General features: G+C 39.2%; 1 protein-coding gene across 2 annotated transcripts in view; it reads right to left on the bottom strand.

Annotated features, from left to right (window-relative positions):
• Window positions 1-5,996: 5,996 nt before the first annotated feature.
• The window catches only part of Prpf18 (pre-mRNA processing factor 18), a 34,390-nt gene continuing 17,321 nt past the window's right edge, over window positions 5,997-23,065 (bottom strand). For both annotated transcript variants that reach the window (XM_004641747.2, XM_023701849.1), the window contains 6 exons: window positions 21,724-21,870; window positions 20,194-20,262; window positions 18,839-18,979; window positions 18,644-18,715; window positions 14,763-14,918; window positions 5,997-6,300 (listed from right to left, as the gene is read on the bottom strand). In XM_004641747.2, coding sequence (XP_004641804.1) covers window positions 6,220-6,300; window positions 14,763-14,918; window positions 18,644-18,715; window positions 18,839-18,979; window positions 20,194-20,262; window positions 21,724-21,870 — 666 coding nt within the window. In that variant the 3' untranslated portion in view covers window positions 5,997-6,219. The remainder of the gene's footprint in view (window positions 6,301-14,762; window positions 14,919-18,643; window positions 18,716-18,838; window positions 18,980-20,193; window positions 20,263-21,723; window positions 21,871-23,065) is intronic.

Below are 23,065 nucleotides of genomic sequence, written 5' to 3' on the forward strand. Positions count from 1 at the left end.
AGTCTTGAATAGGAACTCTATAAAATAGTCAAATGGCCATTAAACCAACTTTAGTAGTTAGCTGAGACATGCAAATCAAGTGTGCAATATAATATCAGTAGAACCCACCAGAAGAGGTAAAATGAAAAGGACAGAAGTATATGTCAAGTGTGACCAGAGTTGGAATAACCAGGATTCTCAATGCTCCTTATCGGAGTATAAACTGGTACAGCCCCTAGGAAAAGTGAGACAGGATTCTCAGTAACTGAATATACACATACCCTATGTCTCGGAAGTTTCACTTCATGTTGTACATTCTACAGAAATTCACATTCACCAGGAAATGCACACAAAATGTTCATGCAAAAAAAAACCAAGATAGAAACATGTCACTGACAGTAGAACAGATAAATTGGAGGCTATCACAATGAAAGCCCCAGTGGTACAGAATAAACTATCAGAAGCCCCAAATAAAACCAAAGAATTCAAACCCAAACAAAGTTAAGCAGATTGTTTGATGCTGTTTACAAACAGACAAATTAGAAGGGAAGAAACCTCCCACCAATTGCAAAACTAACCTAACTGGGGAGGGGCTACAAATAGGAATGGTTTTTGTGATGAAAATGTTCTAAACTTAAGATTTTTGACCATGGTGTGTAGCTTTACAAGTACACTAAAAACCAGTTTGCTTTACATGTGTAAATGATGCATGCAAATTACGTCTCAACAAAGACCTTTTCAGAATTATGATACCAGAAATCAGGACCATGGCTGTAACTGAGAAGTACAGATTCCTGGCAACTCAGAGACATTATTTTTCTCATTTGGGTGCTGATTACTTGAAGTTGTTCAGCTTGTGAAAAATTTATCATGACACCATACTCTGATTTTCTGTAGATGTTATACTTCAAGAATTTCACTTTAAAATGCAACCTAGCAGTAGCTGGGTCTTCAGAAATTATTTTCTGAGGGCCCACACCACTTCCTTCCCACCAGGCACCTCACTGGGCCCCAGACACGCAGCCCTGCCTCAGTCCTCTCACACTTAGACCTCCAACTCATTCTCTGTCTTGCTTAATCTTGCTTTACCCAAGCGGCAGCCTGCCTATGCTGCAAGACTCCTCAGAAAGGTCATATGCTGCCTATCTTTGTTACTTCATTTCTCTAACAAGTCCTGATTTTAATTTCTTTTTGTGCTAACAGGGATCAAACTCAGGACCTTGTGCTTGCCAGGCAAGCATTTATCCCACCGAGCTGTCCCCATGGCCCCATTCCCCTGATTTTAAACATGAGAATTATTGCTTCAGAAAAACTTAGCATTTGAAGTACAGAAGATTCTATAACCTGCTAAGTTTCACACTAAACCTGAGAGCTGTTATTGCTATATTAGAAAAACAAAAGGTGGAAACCATTTGCCATAAATTCCTCTGACCAGTCCTTTCCTTTTCTAACTGTAGATAATTCTTTTTAACCAATGTTTTCAAGCTACTATTAACAATGGCCGTAATTGAGGTCACAATCAGCATACTTTTAAAGAAACACAACCCACTACTGTTTACTGTGACCTGTGTTTAGATGGATTTTCTTTTTTTTTTCCCCCAGTAGGCTCAGGATGCCTTCAGGGCAGGTCTGGTTTGCTTTGAGGGTCTGGGGACTGAACCACAGCATCCTGAGCCCGACTGCTTTGTTTAAGCAAGCATTTAAACAACTGAGCTAATGAGCAGGTCCCCTGACTTGTGTTTAAGTAAAAAAAAAAAAAAATTCAAAAGGTACCACTTTAACTCTGTGTCACAGGGAATAAAGGCTAAGCCAGGTGCAGACTCACAGCTATGACCCAACAATGGGTCACACGATTGGCTAGGTCTTACAGAAGAGTGCTTTGAGGACAAACACAACTCACTGCCATTGCAGCAGGCTGGGAAAGGCAAGGACAGGATGCAGGCTGAGGAGTGGAGAAGGCGGACCATGATCTCAGATGTGGTGCTTAGGAAAAAATAAACCAAAAGAAGTGGTCTTGCTGAACAGTAACCACTACCAGCAATTATGAGGATTACTTTAAGCACACTGTATAAAGGATTCCAGTTTACATTGGAGAAAAATATTAATGCTTTCCTAATGAACCGTTCTGGTCAGTGTTAAAACATTTTCTTCTGATGAGCATGGTCCCCAAATCCTGAGTGCGGTAAGTTCATTCTACAGCTGTTGCTGCTAAGCACTCCATTCCTCTAGCTATTCCATACTCCCAGAACTTAGTCTTAAATTTCAAAAGACTTACAGTTAGCATTAACTATGGAAGTACTAGCGTGTGGTTATAATTCAGCCAATTGAACTGCATGCAGTCTGTGATGAAAACCAGTTGCTACAACAGTGTTTCCATAGTGACCCCCTGGGGACCAGCACTGGCTCTGGCTTTGCGCAGCTGGAAACTCTTACATCAGTACGCCCTGAGAAAGTGCTTTTAGGCTCAAGGCTCCCACCATGACACCATACCATAAATTTCTATGGGATAAAGTTATTTTTTCAGGGCTTCATGGGGTATGCTGGGGGAGGGATGGGCCAAGATCCATGAAGTTCTGCTCATCAACATATTCAGACAAAAGCAGCTATTTCAGGCTCCCTCAAGCGTCCCTTACATTCAAACTGCCTCAAGTCTGTCCTACAAAAAGCAGCACGAATGGGGTAATATATGGCTAGAAAGGAGCCAGGGACATGAACCCCCAAACTAAAATCTACCAAAGAGTCTAAAGTGCTTTCTTCATCTTTCCCGAGCTGCTGACTTTCACAATGACTTACTACTTTCCACCAGCACCAACAAAAACCAGTTGTATTTCTGAATTATTTACTGACACCAAACCCCAGTGCTCAAGTAGGCCAAGAAACCACCAGGAGGAGCTTTACATTAAAAAGTCATACTACTATCAGGGCCAGGGAGATAGCTCAGTGGCATAAGCACCTATCTGGCAAACACAAGGTCATCAATTTGATCCCTGGCATCCCCCCCACCCCACCCCCAAAGATAGTACTATCAACCCTATTTCCCAGGTCTCCAAATTCTGAGCATTCAGGAACAATGGTAAGTCATGGCAGCCTGCCTTGGTCTCTCTGGGCCTCTGCCTTCTTCCCACAAGATCCCGACTCCTATCTCTCCCTATGTGTTATCTTATGGCCTTCGCTTTATTTTCCAGAAATTTCCCCAGACTGAAATCACAGGTGTGACTTCCAGACTTCTGTGGACTATTACAAGGCTGGATTCACAGCAGACGATGTTACTCCAAGGAAACACAATGCAAACTGTTTTCTACTTATAATCATTTAACTCACAACTTTTCAACATACAGTTGTGTGAAAGCAACAAGTGTTCAGTAGGAACCGTGTGTGGAGTTTGGAATTTTCTCGCCGGCTAGCTACATGCCGTAGGACCCCCTTTCCATGCCGGGCAGCAGTGGTCCCAAGTTGTCAAGATAGCCATGTGATCTCTGAGTACACTGACCTCTGGATGGGTATAATACATCGGACACTGTGTGGTAATATACTATCTTCCATATACTGTCTGAGTTATTCAATACTTTATTACAAAATTATAAAAATAGGCTTTTCTGTTAAAAGATTTTGCCCAATCACAGGATAACGTAATAAGTGTTCTGAGCACAATGAAAGTAGTCTAGGTTACAATGAGATCAGTGGTATTAAATGCATTTTCAATTTATAACACATTCAGCCATGATGGGTGTCAGGACATAACCCTGCTGTAAGCTGAGGAACATAATGTATTTACCTTTGAGAGAAAACCAGTGTGCTACTAATTCGAATGTTGAATACCTTTAGCAGACAGATATATGGGAAGGTAGGGGGAAAAAGAATGTATTTAGAACTGTGACTGACTTTAAAGATGGATCTTTATTGTTTTATTGAACAGTTCAAAACATAAACACATACATTCTGAACTAAAATGTCCATAATTTGGAGAATGAAAGCGACTGTTTTTCGACCTCTCTCAAGACACGTACAGTCAGTAATCTGAAGCTGTTCAACTCCTGGGCAATAGAAAACTTTTCTCTGAGGGACAGATATGCTTCTTCCAAACTTCCGCTCTCCACCCAGTTTCAAAATGCGTAACAGTCACTGCACTGTAGAACATGTCCCCTCTGGTTTGTGTCAAACTATTCATACTCATCAATTCTAGAAAGTACTGGTGCCACATGATACATTTTCTTCTTTACGCTTTTTTTTTTTTTTTTTTTTTTGGTATTTTAGGTCGGGGGCTACAGGGTGTTCGGGGTCTCACTGCGTAGATCAGACTTGTAGTGCCCCTCCTGTTTACAGCCTCCCAAGTGCTGGGATTATAGACACGGGACACCATACCCAGTCTCATCTGCCATCTCAGTGCACCCCAGGGGTGGGGCCAGCACATCAGGCCCGGGGATCAAACTCCCAGCTTTGGTGTCTACCTAAGCAGGTGCTTTAATCCACTGAGCTATTTGGCCGACCCCTTTATGTGGGATATTAACAAAGGGTAAATGGGAAAACACATGGTATTAACTGACTACTGTGCTGTGGCCTGTGATTGAAGGAAAAATAATCAGGTAGTATTTATTCAATAATGTTTGTAAGCAAGACCTATACAAGACCACACATCCAAAGTGTGGATTATTGTCTTATCTTAGGAAAGTCTGTTTCTCACCTGTGCCATTCAATTTCCCCCAAACTCTATGTAATTTAGTAAGTAAAGGCTTCCAAAATGGAGGGTGGGGACCCTGATTCAATTCAGGACACCAGGCTCTGCCAACTCCTCACAAGTAATCAGCAGAACCAATCATTCTCAACATATACATGGACCACAAGTGGACAAAGTGACTTTCTCAATGGTGGCCTTTAACTCCCATTCTCTGTCCTAAAGGCAGAACTTACTGAAGTAAAAGCAGCCATGGAGCCCAAATACAAGAAAAGTTTAATTAGCAATTTCATGATTACTGCTGTCACTGTAAACAACATGGGTATTACTATTATTACATGAGAACACACTGCCTCTAAGTGCAAGGCCCATGAAAGGTCTAACAATTGCAACAATAACACCACAGATTCTAGTGAGCACTTGGCACTTGCCAGGCAGTGCACTAAGCATTTTATTTTACTTAAGCACAGCACTGCAACTGTCCCTGTAAGAGGGGGAAGCTAGTGCTTACCAAGATTAGGCGAATTGCCTCAGTTTTCTGCTGCTATACTGTCAGTACTCAGGGTGACTGAGCTGGGAAGCTGTAAGGTTCTAACTTTAGGACCTCCACTCTCGTAATATTTGACACTGCCATCCTGCTGGTCAGGTAGCATCCTACTCTCTACTTTGTAACTCAGCCCTCTCAGCTCCAAAAGCAGTGACCGGTCACAATGATCGAAGGATGACACTGCAAGATCTAATGCAAGTCTTCACTGTGCAAGCCGAGAGCCAGGACACACTGTTTGGGGTAGGAACCACAGTCCCAGTCCCGGCATCCTCTGCCAGATTGTGGCTAGGACCCTGTCCGGTACACATGTGCGTTCTAGGCTGGCTCATGGCCTACTTCCTTACCCAGAACCTTGACCTGCTGGTGTTAACTCCATTTGGAACATAGACTGGTACAATATGCTGCCTTATTTGCCACACTTTTTACTGTTAATTCTCTTCTTTCCCAAGAGAAGACAGATACTATGGTGTACATTCTTTCAAAGATAAAGAAAGCTTTGAAACAGAAGAAAAAAATACTTAAGCATACAGTACCTCATTTACATTACATTATGTTGCAAGATACCAAAGGTCGTTTCATTCAATGGACCCATTTTTTTTAAATATATAAAAATATTTTCTATAAATAGTACATAAAAGACTGTGTGAAAATCATAGAAAAATTAAGTCTGTCCTCAAATGTTTCTTTTTAATTGTCTAACAGCCAACTTTTAGGTCCATCATTTCAAATCCCCATGTGTTACTGCTGTCTCCATGTTTAAGTTGTGGGAAAGTCTTTTTTTTTTTTTTTTTTGGGAAAGTCTTTAGAATTAAATTTTTCAAAATTTAAAATGAAAGCAAACCCAAACTGATAGCAAACCCAAAAATCTGTTTGCTATCAGATGTGAGAGTGGCCACAGTTCTGCAGGCAAAATTTGGAAATCGGAAGCTCCAGCTCTCTTTTCATTTCTGCCGGTGGTAACAGGAGCCTGTACACCGCTTCTTTAAGCTTCTCACTGCTATTTGCACGCTGCACATGGTTGTCACAGGGCATTGTACTCCACACACTTTGATGGATCTGTGGGAAAGTGCTTCTGGCAAATGGTCATTAACCTCTTCAGTCCCTAAGAGCATAAAGAGAATAAAGTTGGTGATGATACAGCTGTGCCGTTCCTCACCGCCCTCCTCTGGACTTTCTTCAGCTCACAAGTGCTCCAGAGGAAAAGACAGGACTGTGGCAGGGAGCGGTGTTGACTGCAGCAGTGCTCCCTGCCACAAACAAAGGTAAGAGGATAACTTCTCTAAGCCCCTAACATTTCGGGCACGACTCATAGAACATCTCAGGGGAGACAGAAAATAATCATGCAAATCATTTCCTTGTCTTGTGGTCCGTCTGAGAACCTCTGGTTGAGAAAGACCAACATATACAAGTCTTACAAATTGCTGAATATAAGAAACAAGGAGAAAATGGCTACATAAAGTACAATATCATTTTAACAGAGATAAGAAGTATAAAATACATTGCCAGAAATACACGACAGAATTATTTTTTGAAAAAAAAAAAACAAGAAAATGATAACCATAAATTAAGGATCATGGTTACTTTTGGGGTAAAGGAAGAAAATATAGATGCAATCGTTTTTAGAATGTTCCAGTTCTGAAAGAAGATTAAAACCTTTTGATATTTATTTGATCATTCACTTTGTAACTTATATTTTACATGGTTTTTGTTAAGTACCAAATTTTTTTTTAATTTTTTTTTAAATTTTATTTATTTGTGTGTGTGTGTATGTGTGTGTGTGTGGCCAGCTCAGCCCACCAGGGGGCGGGGCTGGCTGGCATGTGGTGCTGGGGGATTGAACCGCGGTCCCTGTGTTTTGCTTAGCTTAGCTTGTTCTAAGTAGGTGCTTTAGACCACTGAGCCATCTCACCAGCCCCAAGTACCAAATATTACATACTAAGAATGTTTCAGTACAAGAAAAACTAAGTACAACATTCCAAACATGCCCTAGTCACTCCTACAGAGTCCAGCGAAAGCGGCTGCTGGATGGCTTTTCTTCTGTACCTCTGATGTCCATTACTATGACCTTACACTCCTTGCAGACAATTATAAATCCCTCAGTTAATTCCCCATTGTCTCACCAAATTTTTTCCATCTGTTCTACAGTCTGGCCAGTTCTCCAGTGTGTAACTAAATAATTTTTTAAATTGACACGACAGCTCAGTGGTAGAGCCCAAGCAAGGCCCTGGGTTCAAACCTCAGCACTCGCAATTAATCAATCCAATCTCTCTCAACTCATCCTTCAATCCTTTAAAAATCCTTAGTTGTTAGCTATTCTTCCTACTTTTCTCAGTGCCTTACAAGTCCTTATTCAAATTCTTCAAAACAGTGTACAAACAGGCCAGAACAACAGCAGACCCCTCCAGGACCCCACTACTTTAATGTTTTGAACTGTGGGTTCACAAAAATTAAAAACTGACCGTTCTCATTATAATAAGAAAAATGAAATGCTCTCCCCATAAGCCAAAAGCTTACTACATACAGGCTTAGAATAATATTAAATATTGAGTATAAAAGTAAAGTACACATTGCCTGGTACTTAAATAGTACTGTTCCCAAAATTCACTTTCTTCCCTAGCACAACACAACTGAAATATCCTCAGTTCTTTCAACAGGAAACAATATCATATCATAGAACAGCAGAATAGGTGGCAGTAATTATACAACTCAATAACAGAAGAAAATAATGGAAATCTAGAGAGAATGTATTAAAATTGTCCTAAAAATGTATGCTGATATAATAGGTATCTAAAACATCATTAAACACTTAGAGCTCTCACTGTGTAATAGTGAGAACTACATATTCAAGTAACCCTTAAATTCAATGAAATCACCAAAACAACAGAATCTCTGCAAAATCTGCTTGGTTCCTTAAAAGACAGCACAAATAAATTATTCCTGTAAACTGAAGTATGACTGCAGAGTCACTATCAGTAAAACGACTCAATTTCAACTTAATGTGTGCTCAGCATGTCCGTATCATGCTACTTAAGAATGAGTGGCGTAGAGAGGTGCTATCTTCCAGGTGACTTTCAAGGAGAACTTTTGCAAGCAATGCAAAGAGCGAGCATGTAACTCACTTTGCTCCTTTGTTTTGTTTTGCTGTTGCTCCCAGTGTTCACCAAGTATTTATAGCTGTAGTACAAAGACCCTTCCTTCTTGTCAAAGCCATGACCTCTAATCATGTGTTCTGAATTGAATACAGATCACAGGTTTGTGATCTGTAGCCTCAGAAGTACATGTGATAACATTAATTTGGCATTTTTAGGGGCTGGGCAGATAGCTCAGTAGAATAAGGGCTTGCCTGGCAATTCCAAGGGCCAGAGTTCAATCCCTGGTTCCGCCAAAAAATAAAATAAAATAAAAATGGCATCTTTATGGTTCTTGAAGAAACAGGTAAAAGAGAAGCACAAAAAGGAGACAAAACATCCTGATGAAATACAGAATCTCAGTCTGCAGCAGAATATGACAAGAACTGCCACAAGCTCGGAGGAGGCCAGCAGATGGGAATACTGTTAGACATAATTTTCCATTACAAGAGCTGGAATCTCAGGTGCTTGATTATAGAAGACATCTCTGTTGCTCCTTTATATTCAGTGAGCAGATTCTATGACAAACACATACAGTAGTACCCTGATTCACGAACTAATTATTTCCATAATTCTGGTCACAGAATTCAATCACGATATTGGCTACAACCAAATTGCAAGTAAATATGCCAGAACTGTGGAAAGAACTTGAGGAGGTACCACTGTATAGTACTAACATTCTGCCTGGAAACTCAGCTGCCAAAAGGTATGAAACTCAATGTTACAGTCACAAATAGTTACCTAGTAAACTACCATAAACTTTTACTATAAAGACTGAAAGTACACAGTCCTGATTTTTTAAAGGTGCACAATTTCAGGACAACATATGGTCACTTTCCAACTAGAAACAAATCTTTTCAATTAGTCCACTTAGGGAACTATTTTCAACTATTTCTGGATGCTTAAGCAACTAAATCTCTAGCTCAGCGAGAATAGCTTAAAAACTGGGGGTACTTTAGTGGATTTTTTTACTTTCATTTATTAATATTTATTTTATTTATTTTGTCTTTTGAGACAGGGTCTTGCAATGTAGCCCTGGGTGGCTCTGCTGGACTCTTCTGTTTCATACACTATTCACCAACTTTCAACCATAAAACCAGAAGACTTAACTCCCATCATGCCCACTTGGCCACACACACCAACATATACATCTTCTCCAAAGCACAACTCCGAATGAAACCAATATTCACAAATGACCTCCTAAAGGTTTCCAAATATTTGTCTGTATTATGAGGACCTCTCCTTTCATACCCACCACCCTGTATTTTTCCTTTTCTGATCTGTTCCCTAACAATGAGACACATGACAAAATAAACCATATGGTATAATCTCTCCCATCGTTCCCTTAACCTTCTGTCTATCTGCTCCAATCTGGACACCCTTGTATTGCTACATCCATGGCCATCCCATTCTCCTTCAACTTCAGAATTCCTCTCACTGTGTTTTCAGCTGGATCTCAGTTCCAGGACCTGTTCGTTTGTCTCCCTCATTCTGAGAGATGACATCCTTAAGCAGAGGCAACAAACTACAACAGAGTAAGATTCCTATGTTCAATCTCAAGCCCACCACTTACTAGCTGCAGGGCCTGGAGGCTTGTGTCTCTGTATCCCACTTCTCTTACTTATGGAACAAGGAAATGACCATTTCTACCGCACACTGCTGCTGTCAAGTGCACAGAGTAAGCGCTATGCAAGTGTAAGCTATGATGACCCCAGAGAATACAAATGTGAGAGGTCACATTTTTGAGACTTTATTTGTCAGAAGCATCATTAGCCTATGTTCACCTTTGACTTACAGTTCAGCTAGAAAGGGAATTCTAAGTCAGAAATTACTTTACTTGTTATTACAGAGGCAATTCCCTACTTTCTACTGGCACTAATGAGAAATACGATGGTGGCTTAATCCCTGATCCTCTGTAGCAGTCCTATTTCTTTTCTCTAATTTGGGAAAAGATGACATTTATATGACCACCAGCCTTTCCTAGCAGAGGGTAATATGGCCCTTTTAAAAAATTATGTGGATGAGAAATGTAAGATTTACTATATCTATCTCCCTATTTCCTAGCAAGTAAGCTGTCATCTAAAGCAAAAGCATGGCAGTTTAGATCAGCACTGCTCAAGATGTGAGTATAATATGCTACGGTTCTGTGATGCTAAGTAAAAGGTGGTATCTGTAAAGGATAACCACTAGCAGAGTTTTTCTCTTAAAATGTATTGTATTACTATTCCACAAAGCAGCAAATGGGTAGACAGTTCTTACCACGCAGCAATTTGCTCCTAGAAAATGCTTCATCAAAGCCAAGAGCACCAGGCTATAGCATGAAGCCACCTGACCTACAAATGTGTGACATATAATAAGGGCACTGGTGCACAGGAAGCACTGCCAGTAACCATGGGGCACCAAGCTGCGAGCGCTTACTGCAATGAACAATGCTCCCAGTAACTTTGGGGTTTTTTTTGTGGTTTTTGTTTTTTGTGGAACCGGGGATTGAACTCAGGCCCTTGCATTTGCCAGGAAAGCACTTATTCTGCTGAGCCATCTCCCCAGCCCCAACTCCCAGTAACTTTGGAAATACATGAGTATATCAGAAATCTGCAAATGTCCTATGGACAGTAAAGTATGTAAATGCTAGAGTAGATGAAATATGCTAAACCTGAGGCATGGACATACACACACATCTGACATGTCACGTTGGAATACTGTCTTACTATAGAATTTACAAATTCAAGGTTACTGAAAACAATTAGCTAGAAAACAACTGGAGAAGAGTACTACAGAGTTATTTTTACTTTGCAATTGCAAAAACCCAAGGAAAACTATTTAGAATGAGTATCATTCCTTAATCTTCTAACCCCTAAAGAATTCTGTGTATAACACAGCTCACATACAAATAGTGTGTGTATATCTGAAAGGATACAGCAGGACACAAAGGACACTCAGACTGGATATTGTGACGGTAGCAGTTTCAAGGACTTCAGAAAGGAGTGGGCACCACAGTACCCTTAGTTGTGGGCAGGCAGAGTGCTGAAGGGGCGAGGGAGTGGAGTAGTTACTGAAACCCAGAGAAGGTAACTGTTAGATGTTAACAGTCACCTAAGAGAAGAAATGACTGGGGACCGAAGAATGCGGCCCTACAGGAACTCTAGTGGGAAGAACCAGGGAAATACAGAGCCCAAACCTGTTTGAAACAACAAAATAACCTCCCAGGGCCCTCTCATTGCCAGTCCCACCCAGGAGCCAGAGAGCAAGGGAGCATGCTGGCTAATGCCATTCATAAAAGTCAGGTTTCCAGGACAACCAGAACTGGGTGAAGAGGACTCACAGGGGTCAACAAGCCTTTGACGTACATTTTGTTTTAACTTTCTTCCTACATTTACCTTCCTTCTTTTTTATGGACAAAAAAAGCAGCTTTCCTATCTGGGCCAAAAAGTGCTATCTGTATTTTGGTATAGTGAACGAAGTCCTTGAAGTTCCTACCACCAATGTAAATCTAACCCCTGTCCTAAAATGAGCTAATAAGCTATACAACTTTTCTTTAGTTCACATGGTGAGAAAACCTTTCCTGTGGTGTCTTTTTAGTTTTAATAAGAATACTTCAAACAACTTCCACAGTTTAAATCAACTGAGGTACGCATAAAAACCAAGGATGAAATCATACTCTGGTGAAAGTCTCCTAAATTGCTTTATCACATTCCATACAACAAATACTATACCAGCATTTCAATGAAAAAATAATGAGTTACCCACATGTTCCAAGTTTCCATTTACATGATGTCTAAGAAGCAAAACTAAACAATAATGACACATCAGATCAGTGGCTACTTCTGACCAGAGGAAGAGCACTGGGCTGGTAACAGAGATGAAGGTAGCTCTACGTTGGGTAGTCCAGGAATGTTCTAAATCTAGATCTTGTTTCATAGCTTGGTGTATGTTACAAATACCAAGAATCACAGGCTATATAACTAAGGTTAGTTGTAAAGATCAAGCATTATAGCATTTGTTGAAACATACCTCAATTTAGCAAAAAATAATTGTTCAATTCAATTAATTTTATAATGACTTCCTTAGCAAATATCTTAGCACAGAAAATGAGTTTATACAATTACCATGCATCAGCAAACTATGGTCCACAGTCCATCTGTCTCTTAGAAACTGTGTCCCTGGGTCACAGCTACTGGCTGCTTGGGCATTACAGCTTCTAGGCTCAGTAGCTGGATTAGAGACAGCAGGAAGCAGAAAGCCTAGGAGAGTTACTATCTGGTCCTTCAAGAAAAAGTTTGCCAACCCCTGATTTAAAATTTAAATAATACATTTACATTTCCCTTTTGTAGGATAATTCAAATAAAAAGGAAGACTCACAATACAATTTAGTACTCAGGTATTGGTCACCACAAATTTCACTAAGCTCACTAGCCTTCTATTGCTTAAGCTGCACTATAGGCTTATCTTGAGACACAGATCACAAATTGGCCTTCTGCTTAACCTCACAAGATGTTTAAAAACTTGATGTCAGTGTTTTAAAAGAGACCGTATTTTTTTTAAAAAGTTAAGATCTTAATTTCTCAGGGCCAGCCAGATGGCTCAGTGGATTAAAGGGTTTGATCCCCAGCGTGCCATGTGGCACCGGGCCACGTCGCGCTGTGCCCAGGGCACGCTGAGACAGCAACTGAGACTGGGCGTGGTGGCATGCACCTGTAATTCCAGCACTTGGCAGGCTAAAAACAGGAGGATCACTATGAGTCTGATCTGTGTGGTTAGACCCTGTACTAAATACATTTTAAAAAAAAGAGAGAAAAAGAAAAAAGATTACAACTTCTCATAAAAAGAAAACCAATGCCTAACATCAGAACTAAATTTCTACACTCTGAAAATAAAGTGACACTAACGGAAAGCCTAAGTGTCAAATGGCATGGCACCCACCACTGCACTTGCACAGTACTGAGGTTGCTAAGAATGCTGCCACATGCCACTGGTGTCCACCCAAGGAGACACGGACCCATCAGTGCTCACGACTTCCTCACCAGCAAGCTAAGAGCCCTGATTACATCCTATCCACAAGGGTATCACTGGACCCAGATTGTTGTTTTTCAGAAAATGTGTCTACTATACAAATGAGTATGTGCTGTATACAGCTTTGGCCATGCTGTGGATGAAGTCCATGAAAACTGTATCCTAGTATTAAAACCAAGAAACTGTATCTTTCACTAAAAGCTTTTGCCTTTAATACAGTCACTGGTGGCTATTAAGAAATGGCAGCTTGCTTCAATTTGCCCAAGTGTACTTGAACTCTATTAAATCTACAATTGGCAGTGAGAAGGCAGGTTGAAATATTTAAAATGCTAATGCCTGTGATGCCTGTGAATGAGGCATAAAGCGTGACACACAAATTAACATTTGGCACTCAGAACTGAAATACAAACAGGATAATTCATGAATATGGTAGTAAATGTTCTCTGGCATAAAATCTGAAAGCACTCTATGAATTTTAAGTTGAACTTTAAATTTTAAGTAAACTTCCAGAGTATCATCTTCAAGTTTTAAAATTATCATTCACCAAAAGTCATTATGCAGATACCTGGGATTTATGACAACCTGGCAAAGTTATGTAGTTAGGTTTTTTCCCCTGCACATTTTCAGAAAACTAATAGTGCAAGCAAGTTTATGTGAGATATAGATAGATAGATAGATAGATAGATAGATAGATAGAATTTTAAGAAAATAACTACAAACATTTTAGACCTAGTCATGTAATTACAAGTTTTGTTACTATTTAAAGTAAGTATTTTCATTAAAGCCAAGTCTGTACCTTCCATGCCCTTTTAGCTTAGTAGATAATGATCTCCAACACAAGTAAAGTTGGACTTATACTATAAATTTGTTGTTCTTCACTTAATTCCCAAATTGTGTTTTTTTTTTTTTTTTTTTTTGTTCTTTTTTTTTTTTTTTTTTTGGTGGAACCGGGGATTGAACTCAGATCCTAGCGTTTGCCTGTCAAGCGCTTATCCTACTGAGCCATCTCCCCGGCCCCTACAAATTGTGTATTTTTAAAGTAAACTGGAAATTTTATTTTAGTGCTAAGACAATTAAAATGTAACAGTTCACCCTGTCTTCTACCACATAGGTAAGTCACAGACTTTCTAGTGAGCATGCCAAGTACAAGTGCTTACTGAGAGCACACTTTCACTCTGTTGTGCCATGTCCTACTTATTACACAGGAGTCCTCCTTCATCTGCAGGTTGAATTTATAAATTAAACACTATCATGAATACTTTGTCATAATGAAGCCTATCATACTAAGGGTTCAGTGCTACGCAAGATTTTAGGCATCCACTAGGGGGTCTCAAAATAAGAGGAGCTGCTACCATTCTATTCTTAGACTTTAAGTTTGAGGAACTAAGAATGTTTATGGCAAATAATGTCCCTCCAAACTGCTTACCTGAATATATTTCCGCTGAGTTTCATCGTTTAATACATGTGCTACATGCTTGGAAAAGATCTTTTCCCTGCCAGTTCTGGCATGGATGCCAACCATGGTGACTCCAATAGGCCAGGGAGCATTTCCAATGGCCATCTGAAGGTAAGCGTCATTTGCCTGAAAGCAAAGTTTAAGAGATCAGAAGGCACAAGAATATTGTATTGTTCTAAAGTTTTATGACAATTTTCATCCACCTCTTTGGCTTGTTGTAAATACTATACCCTTGTCATTCAAATAGAAGAAATCAAAATATGAAGTGATCCCCTGCTTAGGACCGCAAGTGCCCATGGAAAAACAAACTGAAGCTAAAGGTGTGAGTGAAAAGGACAAAAATTCCTTCCCGGCCCTTGTGCACAGAAAGCTAATAATTTCATATCTGGAATTCACAGGCATCTGATCCTTCACACTGACTAACTCCAGTCCTGGTCTTCTTTACAGGTGGCCCCCAGCAAGGCAGAGGCTGACTGGCTTTTCAGTTCCAGCCTAAATCATGGCACTCTGCACAGTGCTGGGCCTCTGGAAGCAGCAGGCATTCTGTGTGCTGCGCCGAGCATGTGAGGTCCATAGCAGATGTGTAAGCACAGACTGAATACTGGCACAGGAGCCAGACAGCTAAGAGATGACAGCAGTCCACCTTTCACTTTGGCCCCCAACCATCCACATGTCAAACCATAAAATAAAAGTTACAGAAAGTGAAGATAAAAACCAATAAAAATAAATGGGCTTTTTCTAAATTAAGTCTCACTAGCTATGAGGAAGGAGAAAAAACAGCAGGTAAATTCCAAAAGACTCTCAGGGCTGCAGTGCAGGCATGAAAGAGATTTCAATTTCAAAAATCAAACACCTACATGTGTTTGTTATATAGAGATGATTTTAAAACTTAAGCTATAGACAGGAGATTATTTTCTACTCTAAAGATATAATTGAACTTACTCTGCTCAATAGAGGATAGATACACATTTGTATCACTGATGCTGGGTTTAAACTTTAACTACAGACTTGATATAAGTTCCCAAGGCCAGGGAAATAGCTCAGGGGAATAAGTGCTTGACTCGCAAGCGCAGGGTCCTGAGTTCAATCCCTGGTACCAGAAAAAATTTTAAAAATAATAAAATAAAATAAATTTAAAAGTTCCAACACTCAGTTTTCCCAAAATCCCAAAGAGAACTGTCCAAACATTATTAAAGATTACTGCTATTTTTGTGGTTTACACAAAAATTTTCACTTGGTCACGGGACATAATCATGAGGAAATAATAAAAGAGGAACGGCATTCACTCTAGCAAGCAGGAGGCGGACAATGACCTTACCCACCCACTACAACGCAATTAGCTTTAGAATCATGCAGCTCACCATTGCAGCTAATGAAAAAGTAAGAAAAGATCGCTTAAAAATAACTACGATGCAGGAAAAAACAATTCAATACCTGCAAGATAATGCAAAGATGAACAACATGAGACTAATAGGCATCAATGAGAAGGAAGGAGTCAATACAAAGATACAAAAAGAATATGGATGGAAGTAATAGCAGAAAAATTCCCAAATATGGGTCAACAATCTGACATTCAGTAACCGAAGCATACAGAACTCCAAAGAACATCAATCCAATTAAAACCACACCCAGACATATAATAATCAAGATCCCAGAAATTCAACATAGAACAGTATACTAAGAGCCGCTAAAGAAAAGAAACAGATCACATTTAAAGGAAAACCCATCAGGATAACAGCAGATTTCTCTTCACAAACCATCAAGGCAAGAAGAGCATGGAGTAAAGTACTTCAAGTCTTGGAAGAAAACAAATTGCAACCCAGACTGATACACCCTGCACAACTTTCTTTCAAGTATAATGGAGAAGTGAAATACTTCCATGACAAACAACAAGATACTTCCAGCATACTCTACAAATGGATTTCTCCTGCACCCTTTGGGTCATGATTCTATCCAGATCTACAAGGTGGAGATCAAGGAAATAGCAGTAGCTCAGTCCCACAAGTGACACCTGGCCACCAGTAAGTGTCACGGACATTATCCATGTCCACTACACACTAGAACTGTGTGCGATATCCTATCCCCAAACTGTTACAAGTGTTGGTCATTTATTTGTCATTCCAGTATTTATGTTATGTTTTATTCTTAGTAATTCTTTACTATTATGAAAACTTTTTAAGTTCAATTGTTTTGAAACATTTTATTTATTAATTAGTATTTAATTTTCTGAATATTGCTTAATCTTAATTTTTGTTTTAAGATTTATACTGTATATGTGACTTACAATCTATTTAAAAGAGATATTTTCTCCTAGTATTAGAAACTTTAAAAAGTATATTTCTATTTTCTATTGAAAAAACTTTAAAAAGCATATTTCTATTTTCTATTATATAGTTATACTTTATATAACTTCTTCCCTCTTTTAAACACACACACATATATGAAAAAAATATGTGCATAACCCAACATAAGACAGATGCCATTTCAAAGAAATCTTTAATGACCTTTTAAATGGGTTCATCTAATATATTTTATACGGTCCTGCATAACTATCATTTTGAGAGCTCTTTATTCTTCACCTAGGAGCATACAGCAACTTCTCTTTCCTTCTGAATTATGCTCTTTTTTATTTCCTATATGCTACATCTGGAGGTATTAGAATATCTCGAGTCTGTATAACTAGAAAATATTTTACCTTTAGTTTTCAAAGGTATGTTTGCTAAGTATAAAATTCAAAGAGGACAGATCTGTTTTTCTCATTTCTTTCAGTCCTTTAATTATTCTAGATTCTTACACACTTGATCTTTTTTTTTTTTTTTTCCTGTTTTTCTAATGTGGAATAAGATGCTATTTAATTTTGTTCTTCCATTGCTAAATTTTTTTATGTATATGCTTTAATGAGTTTTTTCTTTACAATAAGTTTTGGACAATTTCAAAAAACAAAATGCACACGTTAAAAAAAAAAAAACATGCAGCTGACAAACACTAAGAACGTAATTTATAACTATAAAGCAAAACCAATGTGTTTTTTGAGAGAATTAAGTGGTTCTTACAAGTAGTAAAATTGCTGCTACCCTCATTAGCCTAATGCTTGCCTCACACCGACTATGCAGTCATCCAGAAGTCCCTCTTCCCCTGTACTAGGGTGCTGGCCTTGCCACTCCCCTCCCAGCAGCTGGGAAGTCTGCCTGACACAGCCACTATCCAATCTCCAATCTCCAGTCTCTGGTGCCAGCATACAGACTGTTCTTTCTCTGTCCTCACTACCAAAAGAGCCCCCTCCCATCTCTCAAAATGCTCCCCACAGGCCCTAGACAAGCCCCCCACCACACCCTGCTACTGCCTCCCAGAGCCCTTGTACAGCATAGCAGGAGAACTGTGCCCCTTGGGGCTCTGCTAGTGCAGTGCCCTGAGGCAGAGCAGCCCTGACTAGGGCCTGTGTTCAGCTATATTAATTACTATTGAATGAGATTTTATAGCTGTTCTGGGAAACGAATCTACACAATATTGTTTCTGTGGGAAATTTTGTTTTAAGTCATAACTAGCCATCTAGAAACTCTGAAATGCAATCCTATTCACAAAGTGAACATCCCCTCTATAGACTGTACTCTGGAGAGCCTTTCACCCTACTTTAAAAATGACTACAAAAACACAGTTATAGACTAAAGCTCTGTCAGTTAATCCCTAACAATGCTGAGAAAACAAAGAATAAAATTTTTTCTACTACCTGACTCTGTATTTATTCTTATACGTACTACAAAACATACTCCCATCCCAAACAGTATTGTATTAGGCACATAACCTAGATATGCTCATAGTAACATCAATGCATAGTATAATTCAAAATGTACCTTCACATATTCTCTCTGCAACATGAATTTAATAATATCTGTTATTGATTCTTTAATGTCAGCAGGAAGATTCTGGAAAAAAAAGTATAATCAATTTTGGAAGCTATTATATATGGAGAAAAACAAATGACATTTATTCTATGTATATCTTAAGTTTCAAGAAAGGTTAACAAAACCATGTTCTGGGACCCTTACCCTTTTGCGGAGCTTTCTGAAAAGTGGTCTGAGATAGGACTCAGTCTGCTTCTGCGTAGCACTGTTCAATTTACCCTGCACGCTGCGTTTCACATAATCTTCTCTGGCATTCAATTCTTTAGCCCAAACACCAAGCAAAAACTGTTGAAAGAACAGGTACATTGAGACTAAACGCCACCTACTGGTCCAGTCAGTTCAAAGTAAATGTCACAAACTCCACTAGTCTATATATCACGTTCCTGGGTCAAGATGATCCATTCACTCAAAAAAAAGTGCTATCAAATTTCTTAACCATTTGAAATAAACTTTCACTGTGCTGTTGTTATTGTTTTTAATGTTTACCTATTACATAAAATTCAGTCAATGTAGATCGATCATCCATAGTGTATCATATTCACTGTGTATTCCATCAGTCTTCACAGATTATAGCATTTAGACTTTCTACTTACACAGGATAGATAATTCAAGTAAAAATTTCCAACAAATCACCTGACTAATGTAGAATGAAGGAAAAACAGGCACAAAAATAAAAGACTATGACCCATTCCTTCTCTTGTTAATCCCATCATTAGAAAACTGTCTCAGAGCCCAAGACATCTAACGGACACTCATCTGAGTGCCAGCAAAGGCCAAGGATGCTCATGGACACAAGAAAAGCTATCATTCAGGAGACAAATACAACTGGGCAACAGTTCCCACCCCGTCTCCTCATGCCATGTGCTCAATTTATTTTACAATCTTGATGACTACAATGTCTTTAAAATGCAAATAAAAGTCAAAGCATTCCCTGAATTTAAATCTTAGTCTGAATAGTTTGTGAATAAACATTACAGTGCACCTGGGAACTGCTCACACTCTAGACCACTAAAAAGGAATGTCTAGAAATCAAGATGGGATTAACAATCACGGCCATATGAGGCTAGGTGTAGAGATGGAAACAGTCCCCCAAGGTGACAGATATTGTTTCCTTTGGCACTGCCAATGCCCTTTCTCTTCCTCCCTTCTCTTCCTTCCCTTCTTTTGTCATTCAAGATTCTGGAAGCTTCTGCTGCACACCTGCCTAGGGTGTTTCTAAAATGAAGAAACACCTCCTCACTTGTTTATTCTGCTGTTGGGATTCTTTCCTAAGTGTTTACATTAATGAATCAGCTTTCAAATAAAAAGAGCTGTGAAAACGTAAACATACATTTTCTTTCGTTAACCACTTTATGCAAATACACAGTGATACCACAAAGTCATGCACACATATTTACTGAGAAGTCCTTCTCTGACCTTTAACACTTGTAATCTAAAAATGCAAAACACATTTTTAAGTATTCAAAAGGCCTTCCCTTTCCCTTGTGGAAGCTATGTACCTTTAGGAATTTGGTAATGATGTCCATGTCCTTATGATCATTGCCCTTTCCTAAGGACTCTCCTAGGGCCTGAGGAAAAGGAACATCATATACATTCATTAGCACAGAGCAACAGCTGAATATGCACAAATACTGGACATATAGATATGATCATCACCAGACTAGAAACAGCTCATTGTTAAAGATGTCACTCAATTAAACTTAAAACCTTCTGCAATTTCTAAACAAACAAACAAACAAACAAACAAAAGACAAAACAGTGATTTGCCACTTTTATTTAGAAAGCAAAGCTGTCTTTTATGCATCTGAAGACAAGAGAGACTAAGAACGGTAACTGCTAATAGACATGAAATTTCTTTCAAGAACAACAAAAATGCTCTAAAATTAGACTATAATGATTGTTGTGCCACTCTGTGAACACATCAAAAAAACTCCTGAATTGAGTACTTTAAAATAGATAAACTGCATAACATGTGACTATCTCAATAAAGCTGTTTAAAAAAAAAATAAGGAAAGGAGGGTTGGTCTCACAATTGGTTGACCAAACCAGTTATTTCAGTGAAATGCTAGGACCATTTGCGACAGGTCCTGGAGGAAGGGAAAGGACGAGGATGACATCCTCAGCTATAATCTCTCTTATACACGGCTACACGTGCAAACCACAGAAACTACAGGAAACAGAAAATAACAGCTTATTTTTGACTAACCATTAAATCTTTAAACTAAGCTATATTTTTTACATACTACATACATGACACAACACTGATTTTTGATTAAGATTATACATATCATCCCACATTCAACAGAATGGTAAAATGAAAGCAAGACATTGGTAAGTGTTGGCAAGGATGTAAGGATGTAAGCTGCTCACAAGCTGTCAGTGGGGGTGCAGATGGGGACAGCCATGCCAGAAACCAACCCGGCACTGGCAGTACTCTGATAAGTTATATATACATGCCCAAGTCCCCAGATCCTGCCCTTTCAATCCACAGCGGCATTATAAGACAACAGTTTATCACAAAGCAGTTGGTAGTTAATATGAGCTGGGAATAATCTAATCATTCATCATTATTGGGGGACAAAAATTAAAATACAGTAAATGTCATAATAGTTAGCAATTGAAAGCAAAGAATTAAATGTACCAAAAGCATCCAGAATGGATCTTAAAAGCAGAATAAAGTAAAAAGAAAAGGAAAGAAAAAAGTAAAAAAATAAAGACTAGAAACCCAAAATATCAATAAAGAGCAAAATAAAAAGGCAGATAACAGGAAGCAGGGAGGGCCAGAGAGATAGCTCAGGGCTTAAGTGCCTGCCTGGCAAGCTCAAGGTCCTGAATTCAATTCCTGGTTAAAAAAAAAAAAAAAAAAAAAAAATCCAATTCACAGATGTGAAACATAAAAAGCATAGAACAAAGAAGGGACTTGGCACTAGCCCCAGAAAGCAGCATGCTCTGCAGTTAGGCTCTGACAACTCAGTCATCTGTTTTAGAGAAGGCTGACAGGGTGCAGCGGGGCGGGGTGCAGGAATTACCTCTAACTCCTCAATTGTGGTGTTTTCTTCATGGACTTTCAAATCATTCTGTGTGTCTTCTTCTCCAGGTTCCTGACCACCCACAATTTCATTGAGGTACTGCTGATCAATCTTATCCAAAGCCGCTTTTAGATCATTCCTCAAGCCCTAAGAAAGGTCAGAGAGAAAGGGTACCTATTATGACATTACACTTTGCTTTTTCCTTAATAAGAGTTGTAGTTCAATTTTTTCTCTGTAATTAAGAACTTAGCAAAACATATCAGTTTATTATACCACCTATCATACTATCATCACTGTCCACTTTATAATTTCTACAAATATACTTAAATTAAGGGACTGTATTCATGATGTCAGCAGATGGTCAGAAAAATAAAATAGACTTGAGTAAAACATCTGGCAAGCATGTTCCCAAACACTGGAACTGTCTAACAAACCTTAGTGGGAAAGCGATCAGGCGGGGTGGGGAAGATAGCTCAGTGGTCTAAGCATCTGCCTGACAAGTGCAAGGATTTGGGTTTAATCCCCAGTACTGCATGCTGTGCTGGCCCCACGCCACGCTGGCCACTGAAACCAGGTGTGGTGGCGCACACCTGTAATCCCAGTGCTGGGGAGGCTTAGATAGGAGGATTACTATAAGCCTGAACTGCATAGCAAGACCCTGTACCAAATCAATCAACCAATCTTTTTTTAAAAAAGTGATCAGCCCTCAAAGAGTCCACAAACCATTTTCCCAGTTCACTTAAAACATTAAGCCTTGTTTCAATTGCTCTGCACCCCCTAAGTGTTCACAAATATCTGTGGAATAAAGCGGGTGTCTCATCTGTTCTCAACAAATTGGAAAAAAAAAAAAAAAAAAAGGAAGCCTCCATTTCATCAGCATGAATGAAAATCAGCCATAAGAGTAAGAGCCACACACCATGGTTGTGAAACAACGTTAACACCACGTCCAGGTTCAATTAATTACTCAGGACTGTCTAGCTCAGTTAAGTCCCTTTACCTCTGTGTGCCTCAAATGGGAACAAAACCGTCTATTGTCTATAGTTGTCAGGAGACCTCTACTTTTCCCATTTCATTTATTATTTACTATACAGCGAGCATGGTGGCACACACCTAGCATCCCAGCACTTGGGAGGCTGAGACTGGAGGATCACTCCAAGTTCAAGACCAGCCTAGGCCACAAAGTGAGCTCAAGGCCAGCCTGAACTTCATTGTAAGACTCTCTCAAAAAGCCAAAAAAAAAAAATTACTATATATTAGAAGTGTTTCAAAAGCCTTAAAAATATGTCATTTAAGTGTGTTAATATATGTAGAGCACATTTTCAGAAGTCACTGAAGTATAATC

This window comes from Octodon degus, unplaced genomic scaffold (assembly GCF_000260255.1).
Source record: "Octodon degus isolate 3935 unplaced genomic scaffold, OctDeg1.0 scaffold00141, whole genome shotgun sequence".
NCBI classification, from domain to species: Eukaryota; Metazoa; Chordata; class Mammalia; order Rodentia; family Octodontidae; genus Octodon; species Octodon degus.